This window comes from Rhinolophus ferrumequinum, chromosome 5 (genome assembly GCF_004115265.2).
Source record: "Rhinolophus ferrumequinum isolate MPI-CBG mRhiFer1 chromosome 5, mRhiFer1_v1.p, whole genome shotgun sequence".
Classification (NCBI taxonomy): Eukaryota; Metazoa; Chordata; class Mammalia; order Chiroptera; family Rhinolophidae; genus Rhinolophus; species Rhinolophus ferrumequinum.
The window spans coordinates 2,223,791-2,242,062 of record NC_046288.1 but is presented as its reverse complement, the minus strand read 5'-3'; the positions used below and the strand labels follow the sequence as shown (position 1 = coordinate 2,242,062).

Below are 18,272 nucleotides of genomic sequence, written 5' to 3'. Positions count from 1 at the left end.
GTAGGGAATTAACCTTGACCTAATCCTCATAGCTTTTACAAAAATTAACCAATATAAATCATGAAATTACATGTAAAATATAAAACTATAGAACTTCTAGAAAAAAAATAGGAGAAAATCTTCAGAACCTAGGCAAAGCGTTCTTGGACTTGACACCAAAAGCACAATCCATACAAGGAAAAAAAAATGACAAATTAGAATCATCAAAATGTAAAACTTCTGCTTTGCAAAAGACCCTGTCAATAGGATGAAAAGACATTCTACAGAGTGGGAGAAACTATTTGCAAATTACATATCTGAAAAAGGACAAATATCTAGAATATAGGAAGAACTTAAAATTCAACAGCAAAGATACCAAACAGTCCAATTAGGAAATGGGCAAAAGTCATGCAGAGGCAATTCACCAAAGAAGATACACAGCAGGCAAACAAACACAGGACAAGACATTCAACATCATTAACATCAGAGAAACGCAAATTAAAACCACAAATTAGATATCTCTACACACCTATCAGAATGACAAAAATAAAAAATGGTGACAATACCAAATCCTGGCAAGGAGAAACTGGATCACTCACACATCACTGGTGGGAATGTAAAATGGCACAGCTACTGTGGGAAACAGTTTGGCAGTTCTTTAGAAACTGAACTTGCCAAACCAAACTGCTATATGACCCAACAATTGCACTCCTGCACCTCTATTCAAATGAAACAATTGAGAACTTATTTTCCTACAAAAGCCTGAATACAAATATTCATAGTAGCTTTACTCCTAACGGCCCCAAACTGGAAAACAACTTGGATGCCCTTATGGATAAAATGGTTAAATAAACAGTGATGCATCCATGCCATGGAATGCAACTTAGCCATAATATGGAATGAACTTGAACCCACGCACCAACCTTCATGAATATCCAGAAATTATGCTGAGTGAAGGAAAGGCAATCCCAAAAGGTTAGATGCCGTATGATTCCATTTTTACATCATTCCCCAAATGACAACATTGTAGAAACGGAAAACAGAAAAGGAAAAGAGTGGTCATCAGAGGTTAGAGATGGGAGAGAAGTGGCTCTCAAAGGGCACCATGAGGGATCCTTGTTCTGGAACTCTCCAACTGTTCTGTTGACTGTACCAGTGCCAATATCCTGGTAATGGCTTGTTTTATACTTTTGCACAATGTTACCACTGGGGGGAAATGGGTAAAAGGTACACAGCCTCTCCCTACTGTTTTTGAATCTAAAATTATCTCAAAATTAAAAGTTTAAGCATTAAAGAAAAACCGACTTCAAATGAAACTCCTAAATGCAACCCATTTGTAAATGGGCTACTTACTGTAATTGTATTTTAAATAAATCTAAGTAGATTTTCCTGTCATCAGCGCCATCATAAAAAATTCAAATCGGAAATGTTTCTATAAGAATGGAAGTCATTGATTCAAAGTAAAGCATTTGATAGAGACTAAGAAATGAAAGCACTGTTTCCCAATTAAAATATGTTTATTTGGCAGGTTGTATGGATACTTACAAGGGCATCTCCAATACCTAGGGCCTATCTAATAATAGAACAGGATTTCTCCACATAATTTTCAGAAGTTTAATCCACTGCACAAGGTGATTAATTTTCAAAACCTTACCTACATTTGAGAAATAAACAAGAAAACAACTCTTTTAAACAGGGAAGAGACTGGGCCTCTCAAATATAATGCTACTACCCTGTTTCCCGGAAAATAAGACCTAGCCAGACACTCAGCTCTAATGCGTCCTTTGGAGCAAAAATTAATATAAGACCTAGTCTTATTTTACTATAATATAAGACCCGGTCTTTATAATCTAATCTAATCTAATACTGGATCTTATATTAATTTTTGCTCCAAAAGACGCATTAGAGCTGATGGTCCGGCTAGGTCTCATTTTCGGGGAAACACAGTATAAATACCACAGAAAACATGTTTTTGAACGCCAGAGTTCTACAGTCTTGAAGGTTTTATTCTTGAAAATAAAAAGATAAAAGTTCAGCCTTCGAAGTGGTCGAATGGGGCTGACTGAGAATGTTTCAGTGCCCTTTATCGTCTCAGATTCCGTAAAACCTAGATCCACACATCCTGAACTGTCCCTCCTGAAGACCAAACTAACTTACTGGACTTCTGTTTTAGGAAAAGATTAACTTCGGGAATGCTATGCAATGCACAGATGAGATGAAGCTGCTTTTCGTTCACTGAAGGAGAGCAGAACAACAAGCTCAAATATATGCTCCAGCTTCTCTCATCTCTCACTCCACAATAAGTTCCTTCACCCACCTCACCACCCCTTCAAGCACTTGCCCACCTTGTTTCTCTTTCTATCAGTACTGGTCTTCCATTATCAATCACTGTCTCCCCCAGCCCAGTCCCCTTGGATTCCAGTTCCCTCACACCCAGGAACTGCTCCCCCCAGTAAAAGACTTGGCCTCTCTATTATTGCATCTGACACTCTCTGATCAATTCTACCTTTTTGGAGCATGCTATTTTTAAAAACTTCTTTGACACTACTTTCTCCGCCTCCCCCCTGCCTGCCCCCACCTCCCCTCCACAGTGGCATCGCTGCTCCTTCTTCCTTTCTTCTCCCTCAAATGCCTGTTTCTCAGGATTCTGACCTTGGCAGTCTTCTCACTCTACCTCGCCCACACCGAAGGCAGAATTCAGGATGGTGGTGATTTCTTGGGGCTCAGAACGCCAGAATATCTCACAGAAACATGTGACTCAAGACAAATGATGCTGCCCTCATCCTTTCCCATCATGACACGAGCTCCTGTTTTCCTAACTGACCACAGCTTCACCACCAGCCGCCTCACTTGGGCTCACCATTCCCATCCCAGCAATCTCCAAGTCTTGCTTCCTGAAGCTCAGCTGTCCTCTCTACTTCCACTTTCCCATCATGCTCTCATGGCCTCTTGCCAGGACTCTTGCAAGAGCCTCCAACTGCTCTTCCCTCCCCCACTGACACCTCCCCAAACCCATCCTCTCCATTGCGTCCAGAATGCCCTCTTACCAGTGCCAACCTGGCGGCATCACGCCCAACTGAAACCTCCACACTGGCTCCAGCAGCAGCTCCCCAGCTTGGGTATGGCAGGCGCTGCCTCTTGTGGGCGTCCAGTTACTTCTCACTGATGGAGAAGTGTTCTAGGAGAGTAACTGTAAGAATGTCCTTCTAAAAGAGTACTTTCACCCTCTTGCGTTTAGATATTCATCAGTAGGTGGAAAAAGGGATCAGGTTTAAAAAAAATGGGGGGAAATGGCACTTAGCCTGGAGATTATCTCCTATAGACCAAGATCTGCAATGACTTACTTGTACCGATATATTGCCAATAGTTGTGTGACAATTACAAGGAATTTTAATGTCTTGCTTTATTACAAACATCACATGTGGATACATCCAGGAGATGTGTGATATGTAGGTAGCATCCAGCATACATGTGCTGGTGGAAAACAGGAAGTCAAGAATGCCTGGCCTATTGGATAAATTCCGAAGTCCCTGGTCTCTGTGACCTTATCCTTTCCTACCTTTCAGCCATATATCCCACCACCCCTCCCCGCAGTAAGTGACGATGACAAACCACACTGACCATGGTTACTGTGTCCAGGCTGTTCTCTCTACTCAGAATGCCTTTCCTTTCTTTTCAATTAAAAAAATACCCTAATCATCCTTTAGGACTCAGTTGACTTTATTTTTCCTACGAACCCTGCCTTCCCTGATGTGCTCTATGACTTCCCACAGTTGACTTTATTTTTCCTACGAACCCTGCCTTCCCTGATGTGCTCTATGACTTCCCACCTGTAAACTGTTAGCATCCAGGAGCCAGGGACTCCTCCTTATCTCTGTATCCACAGAACCTAGCAACATGTGCCACTTGATAAATGTGATAAATGTTTGTGATATGAAGACTGAAAACAGAAGCAAAATAGCTTGCAGTTAGTTCTCTTTTTCTCACTTTGGTACAGCAACAACATTCTCCTATTTTTTCTAGGTTGGATTAATCAATACTTAATACTCCGAAGTTGGAGAGTGACAAGAGTGACAAATTGGTTCCTCAGATTATAGGCAGAAAATGAAATAGATAGAGCCAGCTCAAGTGCTTTTGGGCAAGAGACTCACTTTCCATTATTCCTCTGTGAAGCACCTATTTCTGAGCAAGGATGATGTCAGAGCGTTGGCCAAAACTGTCAGTGCCGGGAAAGCAAGACAGCAGAGCTCTCTCACTGCTTCTGCCTTCTGAAAAGTTCTGCTTTCTAAATGGCAGTGAGCATGAGCAATCATTAGAAGTATTTTTTAAGCTGCTCATTTCCGGAGGATGAAAGGACTAGGCAGACAGGCTCTGTATCCCTCACTTCTGCTATGACAGGACTATACTTGAAATCATTTCACTTTCTTTTTTTCATTTTCCATAAACTTAGGATCATGACATCTATGAGTGAAGACAGGGACATGCCGGAGTCTCCCAGCATCTACACTGATAAACCACTATGAGAACAAATAATTTCATTTTTGCTTCGATTTTTTTTTAAAAGCTAAAAAGGGGGTTATTATTTCTAGTTAACAATATTTTGCAACCAAAAAAAAAAAATCTCCCTGTCCCAGATAATCTAACTCAATGAAGCAATGAGTCTGTCTCTCTGTCTGTCTGTCTGTCTCTCTCAAAGCTTATGGAGAACTTCACTGGCTTTGGATGACAATCTTTCAAGCACCAAGGTCATGTGTAGGTCACTGGCTTTAACAACAGATGAGCAAGCCAACTCTTGTCTCCCAGGCTGCTGCTTCAAGAGCAATGGGTGTGTAGCAACACTCAGCGTGAACAGAATTGCTGGTCTCACGGTCAAAATGAAATGTGAGTTTGCCAAGGGGGAGCCTGGACTGTGTTTATGAGTTCTGGCCCCAGAGACACAGCCTCTCACACGGCTGGACCAACATCACATTCCTGGATGCCAGGCTCAGAGTCCTCAGAGTAACTGGAGATGTACAAAGTGTGACATGATCCATTTCGGCCACTATATATCTAGAAATATGGGATTTTTGTCAATTTGTCGCATGGCAGAACCACAGAGGTGGTTTCTCAAGTGGGAACATGAGCTTAAAGCAATGCAGCTGGTGAACTGAGGACCTCCTACACCACAGAAGACTCTAGAGGCTCTTTCTTTTCCATGCTGTTGTTGACATCACAAAGCTTTGTACCATAAGTGGCTTCCTCCATTGCTCCCAAACATCAAGAGGGAATAGACAATTCTCATTCCTGAATGAAAAATATGGAGTACGTAAGGTTCTTCTCAAGGAGTGCTGTGAAAAGACAAACATCCGTACTGTGTTCCATAGGAGAACCAGGAGCAATGTCTGCACCTCAGAGATACACTGGCAACAGAGAGGACATGGGCAGCTTTCTCTCCCCGTCTCCAAGAAACCCCACACAACCTGGGTTGGAATCCCACTGCATGCACTTTCCAGCTCAATATGGGTCCCACTATAAAGTTCATTTTCATTTTCCTCCAGAAACACAGTTATAAGTAATGGCTGCACATTTGGGCCAACCCACAAAAGCCTGATAAACCTGTAATAAAGTGGAACCACAGTACCAATAATTCTATAAAACTGAACCACTGTGTGTTAGAGCTTAAAATGGATTTGTGGCTCCAACTGGGGATGCTAAAACACAGCTCCCTGGCAGCACAAATGGTGACTTCCTACCCTAAGGTTTAAGCAGTGACTCTAGTTTTGGGGTAGGGGCTACAAAACTGAGGAGGTGGGCACTGTCTGAAAACCAACATGTGGGAGAACAGGGGAGAGGGTGACGTCAACTGAAGGGGCAGTGTGATGAGGGATGAGGGCTGGGTTCAGAAGGATGGTGATTTCTGGGGCAGGTGGAAGACACTAAGAACTAAAAAGTTCAAGGGAAAAAAATGGAAAGATACAGGACTCAATCGATAAAGTTTTGCTTTATAAACATTGACTTCATTTTCTTGTATTTCTCATTTTTCACTGCATCAGGGGAAAACTTGGTTTCCACCCAGAGATCAAAAATCACGGATCTAGATGAAGACTTCCACAGTCCCATCGAGTTCTAAAAAAGCTGAGATTCGGTATTTCTGAGGCAAACGGCTACCGCCTCACATTCACCAAAGAAAAATGGAGAGAATTAGGAGAAAGCAAAGGAGGAAATAAAGAAAGGAAGGTATTCCAAGGAGAGAGAAAATATGTTAACACAATGCATTCTGGAATGAGAATTATTAGACAGCAGGAGAGTAAACAAAGATGAAAAACCCTTGACCACACCTCAGCTTCCCTCTAACACGACTCCGTCAGTCTATGGCAGGTAATAACTTCAAAGATCCTAACGTTACCTCACGGACTCGTTATACTAGAGTGGGCTATTTATTAGCATGTATGAAGAATTCCCTGCAGAGGATCTACTGAAAATATAAAATCAGTGGGGAGGAGAATGTACATTGTGTCAAGAGGAAGACAGGAAATACATACACAAACATACCCTCAAACGACTGCAATTATTTAGGAATTCTTCCAGGTACTCCTCCTTGTGGCTTTCTTCCTATCCTGAAGCTCAGCCGTCCTACCCCAGAGCCACTGCCCTGAGAAGGCGAGTTCCATGAGGACAGAGATTTTTGTCTGTTTATATTCTGGTATTAATTTCCAGCGTGCAGAACCGTGCCTAGCACATAGGAAGTGCTCAATAAATACTTGTTGAAGGAATAGAATGAATAACCCACACTTTACAGGGATAGCGCCAAAACAGAGAGTTTTTTCCAAAGGCTACTTCCCCTCTCGTTGCTCCCACCACTCTGCAATCTGTGATCACAATCCCTGCTAGCTTCGTGTAGACGGTTCCACAGCCTGAATTCATTTTCTTCATTCCCAAGTACCTCCTTCCGGGAGATTTTCCTCATTAAGCAGTGCTTGATTTCAACATAGGAGACCCTGGCAAATCCCTCCATGCCTTCTCATCTTCTAGGCATAGCATCACTTAGGCACCCACTGTACCTGGACCAAGTGCACGCACAGACCCTGCCTACAGACCTCTAAGGTAAGCTACGTGATGTGGCAAACCCTGAAGGCAGCATTACTTTCCAGAGCCAGGCTCACAACAGGCCCTCCCTAAATGTTTTCTGGTGATGGCCAAATGGGCAAGTTGAGTCCTTTCTCCCCAGAAACACGACACTGCTTTCTATACCAACAAGTATTAATTCAAATCCCTAGTGGGCAGTCCAGGATATGAAAAGTACAGTAATCTAATCTTGCAGAGGAAGAAGTATGAATCATCATTACACGGTCTGACACAGAGCAAAGTGATTAATCCCAGGCTGCACAGAGGTTCAGGTCCACGGCGACGGTTCCTCCTGGGCTGCTAACCAAACAGCGGGGCCCAGGAGGCCAACATCACAGCAGAGACAGCACGGTTTGTATCCCAGGGGAGGAGACGCAAGGAACAACAGTGCCATATTCTCAGGACCACACTTTAAAGCTGTTTGTTCTGATGGAAATTCTGTGACTGAGGGGGCAGAAGAGTGGAAATTTGGGGCTCAAAAATCTTGCCTCTTCTATCTTCTGACTCTGGTGGAAACTGCTTGGGCTCTGAAGCTTAGTTGTAAGTAGGAACTATAAGGTTTGCAGGATCATGGCATCTCAGAAAATAACCCAAGACCCCAATTCTCTCCAGGGGAAAACAATAGAATATGCACAGGACAAGCAGAGCCATGCAAAACAAATCTAGTTAGAATGTTCTCTTCACCACATCACAGAAACATCCAGTTCTGAAGGAAGGTCTTGGCCTTTTCCTGAAACATTCAAAAAGACCACCGCAGCTCTCCATCTCCCACCAAGAAACCACAGCCCCAGTGCACTTGGGAAAGTTGGTCAGGGCGCCCACAGCCATGAACCATCCCTCGGCTTTTTGTCTTTTTCTTTTGCACAGCTGTGTTCAATTTTCTGTCCTTGGGGTTTTTAAAGGAACATTTATTCTAGGGCCAGGATTCTCAAGTTTTATGGTTATACAACTCCCTCTCCCGGAGCCAAAGAATGTTTGAAAAGTCTAAACCCACAAAGAGAATTAGTAAAAGTATCCAAATGAAAGTGAAATAAAAAGTTAAGAGTTGTTCCAATTTATATTCAACCTCTTATTTGATTGTGTTATACCTTCTGTTTGCCCTTCAAGATGTTTGCTACCCATTTTTCATGCAATGAGAGGTGTGCCTGTGTGTGTGTGTGTGTGTGTGTGTGTGTGTGTGTGTGTGTATGAGAGAGAGACAGAGACAGAGAGAGAGAGACAGAGACAGAGAGATATTGGGAACAGGTAAGGAAGGACCAGAGAAGTCCAAAGGTGTAGTTATATTCTTCCGTGGTTTCTGTTTTGCATTTTATGGTAGATTTCATTTTAAATAAGGCCTACATCTTACATTGGATTTAATAAAACATCACAAAGAAAGACATTCCTTTAGGAATTTTATGTGCTTGTTTTTCCTACTTAGAGAGCTGGATAGTAGTATGTTTTTAGGAGTAGGGCAGCAGTTTAAAACAACAACAACAACAACAACAAAAAACACTACATTTTTACTTAAAAAGTCAAATTGTGGCATTTTTAGTTGCAATGCTCGAAGTACATTATCAAGATCCAAAAATCATCCCCCTACACACACATCGAAAAGAGAGCATGAGGTCCCCAACCAGCCCATGAAATGCTACCCAGGTTTCTAAATGCAACCAAACGAAGTTATTTCAGCAAGTCCAGAGGGCCCTTACCTGTCCTCTTCTGTTGTTCACTCTTCATGTCACCCAGATTCCCACATCGCAAAGACATCTGCCCAAAGGCTCTGGCTGCCCAGGCTCACACACATCACTTTTAAGTTTGCCCCAAGCGCTAGCTGCCTGTGTCCTGCAGCTCATCTGATCTGACAGACAAAGCCAAGTTCAAGCTTTGGGGCCTGAGGTTTGTGACACAGCACACACCACCCACATTAGAGGCCTGGCTGCATCCCAAAACAAACAAGACAGTTTTGAGAAACAAAGCAATTTGCACAGAGCCTCCATGAGCAGAAAAAACTCAGTCAGTCCTCCTCCATAAAATGATCTGAAAGGTTGTCAGTGGCACCTGCTTCAAACAATCTGAGCCTCTGAAAACAATCAGAAGACACTGTACACTGACCTTGTCCAACCCAGGCCATGGTGAGCCTCCTCCTGCAGGCTGCTCTCAAGAAGCAGTCAGTTGTGCACACAGCAGACTAAACTCATTCTCTTTACAACCACTTTCTCTAGCGCTTTTAAAATCAAGATATAAAAAGTGCCCTTTAGCATGGCCCTTTAGGCAAAATAATAGGTTGAGGTTCAAATGATTCTTCCCGATAACCACTCTCATTCTCTCCTGATTGGGAGTTACCAGAAGCTGGTAAAATCTCTAAACTTGGGCAGGGGACAGCTGAAAAAAAACAGGATTCTAAAGTCAGGGTTTTTTTAAGCTGGTCTTTTCCTATTTCCTTGTGGATGACATTCTAGCTTCTCACCAAGTAGGACACATTACTAATAATGTTTTCTCATAATAATACATTTAAAACCCTGTGGACCTGTGCTCTGGGACAACTGAAGATTCTTCTTTCAGAATAAGAATGTTTTCACGAAAGTAATACTGAAAAATTCTTCTTCCGTCAAAATCCACAGATACATGGCCCTTCCATATACAATAAAACACAACCAAACAACAACCACATAATTTTTTTTTAAACACATACACAAGAAAAATCCTTATAAAGAGCCTTTAACCAGGGCTTGAAAAACGAGGATGTTTTCTAATTTTGTGCCAAGCTAGTTAGAAAATGTTGAATTTTAAAAATACTGTTTTATGATAGGTCATTTATATGCCTAAGCAGCAGTCCGTTTTCTCAACAGTAAGTAAAAATTGGGTTGTTACTTAAAGGACCGTGTATCTTTAAAAGCCATTTCCACACAGTTTAAATTAGTACAGAAGCATGGGAAAAAATGCACTCAGGCCAATGGTAAGATGCATGGTCAACGAACTCCTGAGGTTTAGGAAATGCATCTGCCTCAAGCATCTGTTCGTGTGCCTTCTGAGAAACTTACCACTTCTCCCTCCAGCTGGCTTCAGGACCCACTATGCGCTCAGTGGGCCAAATACTGGGTTCCATTGATGTCTAAAGAGATGTACATACAGTGATGTACATACAGCCAGAAACTTGCTTGATAAAGACTGCGTCTGAAAGCATAGAATGCCTTTTCTCTATTCTGACTTCAAATAAACATTTTCAAACAATTTGATCGAAACTTTGAGAAAGCACAGTAATAAAATCCTTTTCTCAGCTTTCTCCCAATCAAAATAACAAAAGAAAATCAAAACCATTAGAGAACAAAGCAAAGAATGACCCTCCTGTCTGGATTCCAGCCCAGCACTACCTACCCCTACCTACAAGTTGGCAGCTGCCTAGCTGCAGGATTTATACCCCTAAGAGCTGGCTCCACGGGAGGAGATGGCCTTCAAACCCTACCAGCCCTCAGCCCTCGGCACTCAGTTGTTTCAGCAGAGCAGGAAAGGATCCTAGAGCAATTTTTCACCAGAGTGTGGTTCCAGCAATCTTCTAGAAATACTAGCCTACCTCCCTCTAGTTTAACACTTCACATTCCCTCTGCAACCCACTGTGATCTGGTTTCCACTACTGAACTTTTCTTTTTCTTTTTCCTTTTTTTTTTTGGTCATAGTACCAGTTGTTGCTGTGTTTTTGTTTTGTTTTGTTTTCAATTACAGTGGAACAACATCCATCTTGGCAGTTCCAAAAGATGCTTCTGTTCTCTTCTTACTCTCCGTCACTCCACCTCTGTGGACCCCTCCCTCCTTCTCAAATCACCTGAGTTCTGTGATGCTAAACTCTCCGACTTGCCTTCTTCCCTGGTTGGTGCTCCTTTTGTTTTCTTTGTGGTTCTCCTCTATTCTACCTCATCCTTAGACTTATTCATTCCCCCAATCCATCTCTCCCCCCATCTAGCTACCCATCTCTCCTCTCTTTCTTTCTCTCTCTTTTCATCCTTGCCTATGGATTTACCTATTATCTAAATTTTCAATCCAGTCAGAATTGTTCCTCTGAGTTCTAGATGCACATTCAACTGTCTAGTCAATATCTCTATCTGGATATTAACAGGTACTGAAACCTAATGTATCCACAACAGAACTCTGGATTCTCAAAGCAGGCTCTCACCATTTAAAAAATAAAAACAACTCCATCCCTAGTCTTGCCTCTCTTTCTCAGAAGTTGGCACAGCCAAAATTTAAGAGTCATTCTTAATTCCTCTTTTCACCTTACTCCCTATATTAGTATCTCATCAATCACCAAGTGCTGATACTCACACGTCCAAAACATATCCTTTATATGTGTACATGTATCTAGGAGTGGATATGTTAGATCATAAAGTACTTCTATGTTTCCCTATATGAGGAACTGCCAGACTATTTTCCAAAGCAGCTATTTGGAAAGATTTTTACAATGTATGATGAGAGTTCGAATTTCTCCATATCCTCACCAACACTTGTTACTGTCTGTCTTCCATACTGGAATGAAATAGTATCTCATTATGGTTGTGATTTGCATTTCCCTGATGGCTAGTGGTACTGAGAATCTTCTCAGGTGCTTATTGGCTGTTTGCATGTTTTCTTTGGAGAAATGTCCACTGAGATCTTTGCCTGTTTTTGAGTTGGGTTATTTTCTTACTGTTGAATTGTAAGAGTTCTTTATATATTCAAGATAACAAGTCATTTATCAGATTATATGATTTGCAAGTATTTTCCCCTATTCTATGGGTTGTCTTTTCACTCTCTTGATAATGTCTTTTGATGCACAAAAGTTTTAATTTTGTTGTAGTCCAAATTATCTATTTTTCTTTTGTCACTTGTGCTTTTGATATTATATCTAACAACCACTGCCCAATCAAAGGTCAAGAGATTAACAACCATGTTGTCTTCTAAGAGTTTTATAGCTTTAGCTCTGACATTTAGGACTTTGATCCATTTTGAATTAATTTTTGTATATGCTATGAGATAGGAGTCCATCTTCACTCTTTTGCATGTGGATATCCAGTTGTCCCATAATCATTTGTTGAAAAGACTTCTTTTCCCACTGAATTGTCTCGGAAAATTTGTCAGAAATCAATTACCTTAAATATGGCTTTATTTCTGGTCTATTAATTCTATTTCAAAAACTGTATGTCTATCCTTATGCCAGTACTACAATGTCTTGATTTCTGTAGCTTTGTGTTAAGTTTTTAAATCAGGAAATGTGAGTCTTCCAATTTTGCTATTTTCCAAGATTGTTTTGGCTATTCTGGGTCCCTTAAATTTTTCTATGAATTTTAGGATAAGCTTTTTAATTTCTTTAAAGAATCCATCTGAGATTTTGATAGCGATTGCATTGAATCTATAAATCAGTATAAGAAGCATTGCCATTTGAACAATAGTAAATCTTGGTCCGTGAACATGGGATGTTTTTTCATTTATTTAGATTTTCTTTAATTTTAATAATGTTTTATACTTTTAAGAGCATAAGTTTTACACTTCATTGGTTACATTTATTCCTAAGTACATTATTATTTTCCATGCTAAAGTGAAATAAATTATTTTCTTAATTTCATTTCAGATGTTCACTATAAGTGTCTAGCAATACAGTTGATTTTTGTGTACTGATCTTGTATCCTGCAACCTTTCTGAATTTGTTCATTAGTTCTATAGTTTAGTGGATTTTCCATATACAAGATCATGTCATCTGCAAATAGAGATAGTTTTAGTTCTTCCTTTACAGTCTAGAAGTCTTTTATTTTAAATTCTTTCCTAACTGCCTTGGCTAGGACCCCCAGGATGATACTGAACAGAAGTGATGAGAGTGGACGTCTTTGTCTTGTTCCTTATCTAAGAGGGAAAGCTTGCAGTACTTTATGATTAAGTATGATGTTAGCGGTGGGTTTTTCATAGACTCCCTTTTCAGGTTCAAAAAGTTCCCTTTGATTCCTAGTTTGTTTCATTTTTGTTGTTTTTGGTTTTATTATTTTTGTTTTTGTTTTATCATGAAGAGGAATTGTATTTTGCCAAATGTTTTCTCTGCGTCAAACATAGACTTTTGCACTTGCTTTCCCTTGTGTATGCTCTCCCTATACTATCTCCATAACTCAGTACTTCTCATCTTTACAGTTCTCTACTTCTGAGCAGTCCTGGTCAATCATATTCAAAAGTTCCCATCCTCCAATATCTTTTCCCCAGTCAGTCTATTATATAACCTTCAAAGTACTCATCCATTATTATTGTAATCACAAAATTGGATAACAGTTGTATAAGGCTTAGTATTTGCCAGCAAGTAGTCATCATTTTAATCCTCCCAACAACCTTACTAGACAGATGTTATTATCATCAATTTACAGATATGGGAATTGAAAAAGAGGTTAAATGTCTTATTCAAGGTCATGCAGTTTATAAGTGACAGACTCAGAATTAAAACCCAGGCCCCCTAGCTCCCCAGATCATTCTCTTAAATATCTGTTATCATGCCTATCGATAATTGCTCTTACTTTCTTCTTACCTTATTTACTATCTATACACAAACATTGCCAATCTCATTTATTGTTGTCATTTTAGAATCTAACACTGTGCATGGCTGGTGTTCAGTAAATATTTAATGAATAAATGGAACACTGGTCTTAAGATTCCCAGAAGAAAAGAGTCCAGAGGACTTTGGTAAGCACTGCTGACTATACACACCCATGGAGATTCATAAGACTCATTCATTTTTGAGATCCTTCAAAAAAAATTATTTAACTTTAATCCAAGGTTTTCCAAACTCATTTGAGCACAGACCCATCTTCCCACCTCCATCCCCACAGTAATAATAGTCTAGGGAATTGTGTTCTCAGGAACACACTTTGAGAAATACTGCTCCAGAGAGGCAGTTCAGATAGAACATTTCCTGGAAGGAAGCTTTTGCTCCCCTTCCTGTGACTGGATCTGCTCTCATCTAGAAAGTCTCACTTAGAGTCCCTGAATGTTCTCTCATAGCCACAGCTTAGCTGAAAAAGAAAACCCTAATCACACAGGTAGCTTTCATTTTCTCAGAGCTCTGGTGAGTTTTGAATGTGATTCAAACAAATTCACCCTTCATAACATACTTTACTGTACTTTACAACCTTACTAGACAGATGTTATTACTGTATATTTTAATGTGTTCTCAAAATGCAGACAAAAACCAATGATGTGTTAACCACAAAACTGTTATATTTCTTTCCAAAATACTTACCGTACTGCTGATATTTAAATCATGGCTTCAGATGTAGAATGACTTCAAAATCTTCATTCCTCAGCTTCAAGCCTTCAAGACCTTCTAATCAAACTCTCTGAAAAAGGAGAAAAATTTCTTTGAAATCTAAGAAAGAAAATGGCAAATAATATAAGACAACCGCATGCATGAGCAAAGCAGGATACACTGCTTTGATTCATTCTCTGCTTCTAAAAAGCTTTCTCCCTTTCAATTATTCAGCTACATCAGCAACTACAAATTATAGGCAGTGGTTAGAGCCTCTTTTTAAACCTCATAAAAATACTCAATTAAAAATACATTTTTCCTTCATCTTAAACTCAGTGAAGAAAATCGTTTCTATCGAATGGTTCTCCATAGTTCTAATGTTCTGTGGTGACTGAAATTTTATATATTTGGTCTGAAGCCAAGTGTTATCTTGAGTAAACATGATTACTTTCTGAAACGCAAATTTATATCAGATACAAATAAGGGGCTTTGGGAAGAGAAGTTATATAACAAAGAGAGACTTGAGAAAACAGAGGAGAGTGAGTTGGAACTCATATGGGTTGTCAGCCATAAGGAACTGACAAAGGGCCAATTCCTTAGAAAAAGAGAGACACTGGAGAAGGAAGTTAGGAGACTAAACTGTCTAGGGCATCCAGAATGAGTGAATCGGCTAATTCCAGGCAGAGAAAAATCTTCAACATTTATTTTCCTCAAAGGCTGGGGTATGAGGGAAAACACACTTGTATGCAAGTGAAACACTGTAGGACTGAAAAAAATGTACATTTCCTGTGATTTTCCTAACTGTGTGTGATTTGTACACAAGATGACTCTCATGGTAACAGACTCATTCCTTACACCCAAAATGGCTGACTGACTCTGGGGAATTTCTGATGACTCAGTCTGAGAGAGGGGTACTGAATGAACACAAGCAAAGCTCCAGCCCTGAGATCCTGGACTAACAAGAAAAGCCCTTAGGTTTTATTAGTTGGTTAGTGGTTAGTCCGTTAGTGGTTAAAGATGGCTTTGGGAAACCTTTTGTTTTAGGCTACTGAAGCACTTCCTCCTACTTCCTCTCAATGTCTATTCAGAACTTCCTTGTTCTACAAGGGTGACTTTTTGAAAAAGTCATCTTAGGAAAGAGATCACTCAAACACAGAGGGCTCTGAACTGGACAGCAGCCGGCGACACACCACCGTTGTAAAGTACCAGAACTGGGATTCGTTCTCAGTTTTTAGTAGCATATGGGAGACGTGTCAGAGCCTATACTTTGTATAGAAAGAATGGGGTTCGTCTCCAAAAGCCCAGGCGGAGGCAACTTATAAGGAAATCAGCCTGTGGTGCTGAGGGGAAAGATGGGAGTCGACCCATGTGAAGTTTCCACGAAGCAAAAAAAAACCAAACACATTATTGTTACCACTGCCTGGTGAAATTCAGACAGCCATGAACTTATTACTTAAACCACATAGGTGGTTGTGGTAAATGCAGACAAACTGTTGGGTTTCAGTAGGCTATTTTTTGTGTGTGGAAAATAAAATCATTTTCCCTCCTCCCCCTTAAATCTGTTTATTACTAAAAAGCTCTGGAGCCTTGTGAACTGGGCTAGATCAATTTAAGCCTCTATTTCCTGTAGGGCTCCTCCTCAGGATACTAAACTAAGGAAGAATTTGCATGCTTTGGAATAAAGGACCCTCTTTCTGTACTGGCCACAAAAGAAGGAAACAATGAAATTATGCAAAAGGAGAAAAGGCCAAGAGAACCAAAAGAATCCAAGAGGCGAGGGCAGGAGAGGAATCACATCACTCCCTCTTCTTAGAGAACTGCGCGCTTTGCCTCAACTCACATGTCTGTCTGTCATTGGACCACATCAACTGAGAACCTTCTAGAGCAGGGGTTCTCAAAACTTGAGTATGCAGAAGGATCCCCTTGGGGCTCTAAAATTGTGAGACCAGGAAGGAGATAATCTATAGTGGAGATTGTGAGCCCATGGACCAAGGAGTTTGAAAGGCCTGTACCTGAAACACTTTAGTTCTAGGAATTGGGTTCGTCCAAAGACAAAGGGAAAACCTCGGTCACTAGGTAATAAAACTTCAGAATATAGCCACTAACAGAAAAACAAAACAATAAATTAGCTTTAATACTCTCAAGATACTTTGGGGAAAAGAGCAAGACCACAATCAGGAAAGGGTCCAAGTTAAATGACAGGTTGACATTTAATATACTAGTCAAAGCTGTATGAAAGCAGAAAAACACTCCAGAGGAAAACATGGCACTGGGAAAAGAAGAATTAATATGGCTCCTGCAGCAGGAAGAGGAGCTCCCCTCCAGGTCACACCCATAAGGTCTTGCCTTATCTCTCCAGGCCTCTTCTTAACCTTTCTAAATTATTTCTTCCAGGTGAAAAATAAACTTTTGCTGGACTTTCAAATGATGATCAATCCCTATGCAAGAACTTTGAGATGACTTTGTGATGAATTCTAGACCAATTGCATCTAGAAAGCAGATACACCAAAGAAAGGCACAATTTTAATGTTTCAAAAGACTTAGGTTTGACAGGAGGTACCAATGGACGTGCCCACAGTGAAGGGACGTCTCTGGTGAGTTTTATTCACATACTATTTAACTACTACAGTGTCAGGGCCTCTAGGTGCACAGCATTTCCCAGGGTCTTCTCCCGCCTCCATTAAGCATACAAAAATCCCTACTTACAGACCCTAGGGACGAGGATTCCAGGAGACCCAACTTTTATTCTGGTTACTTTTTCCCCTCTTTCTTTCCATCGATGCCTAGAGCAAGAAAAATTAGTTCTTCAAGATAGTTTCCCAGAGCCATGGGCACTTCCTCCCAAGTCGTGGGTACTTCTTCCCTATCTTCATATAAATTTCAAGATATCTTTCAGGATTCAGTTCACAATGCCTCCAGTTTCCATGAGGCCTTCCCTGACTGCCTAACTTCTTCCTTGGGGACCTTTCTGTCTCCTGAATCTCTGTCAAACATCTGATTATAAATGACTACTATAGTTCATTCTTAACCACCCAGGTTTGGCTTAGCCATAGCGATGATAGATAGATAGATAGATAGATAGATAGATAGATAGATAGATAGATAGATAGATAAAGAAAGAAATCATTGTCATTATTTGAACATTTGTAAAACAAAACAAAAAAAGAATACCTTCAAATCAACAAAACCATGTAACTTGCAGAAGGTGTCCATTGACTGTAGCTACAGAATAGCCTACAGACATCCCCGTGGGTTTGTAACAGTGTAGGGATAGCCCCATTCCACCACCCTTCAAACATGTACTTCCTATATTGGTGTCCAAGGTGCCATTCTGCCAGCATTAATTCTAGGACCATACAAGTTGATGGGAAAACTATTAGCAAGTGACTGCACTGCCGTGTGTAGAAGTCAAGGCTAGAGGCAAATAAATGAGCAATGACCCCAGTGGGAAGATGCCATGGGAGATAGGGCAACAGGGACACTGCGGGGGAGGCACTCCCTTCAAAGATCACTAGGCCCACGGCGACACCTTCAGAAAGAGGAAAAGACAGCTCTCGATGACATACTGAATTGTTTGGGCTTCATTTTAATCTTGAGGGGTGAGGGAGCAGAAAGCTTGAATAAAGAACAATAGAATAAAGAACATTTCAAGGTGCTAAAACTAGACTGTTTTATTTCTCAAGTAACTTGTAGGGGATTTTGTGATCCTAAACTATCATGCTTGTAATATTTTTATACACTAAGGTAATATCCATGGAACAGTGAATCTTTTCCTAAATACTGGATTTTTTTTTTTACTAAGTAAAGGTTGGTAGTCTTCACTAAGTAAGGGTATGTTAAATGCATTTAAAGTATACTATGACAGTGACAAATTTTTGCACTCTGCTTCTCTTAATCAAGAGTTGCCTGCATTTCATATGTATTTTTTTTTTCTTTAAAAATGAGACAGTGGGTTTTT

At 40.4% G+C, this 18,272-nt stretch overlaps 1 protein-coding gene across 4 annotated transcripts in view; it reads right to left on the bottom strand.

Moving 5' to 3' along the window:
* Positions 1-18,272, bottom strand: part of SVIL (supervillin) — a 222,548-nt gene that overhangs the window by 149,480 nt on the left and 54,796 nt on the right. For 3 of the 4 annotated variants that reach the window (XM_033105614.1, XM_033105615.1, XM_033105616.1), the window contains exon 2: positions 14,309-14,405. Coding sequence is in view for 1 of the 4 variants with exons in the window: in XM_033105604.1 (XP_032961495.1) it covers positions 8,775-8,832 (58 nt within the window). In the remaining 3 variants the exon portion in view is untranslated. Of the gene's footprint in view, positions 1-8,774; positions 8,934-14,308; positions 14,406-18,272 lie in introns of those variants that run through there. The other variant, XM_033105604.1, reaches the window with a different exon arrangement.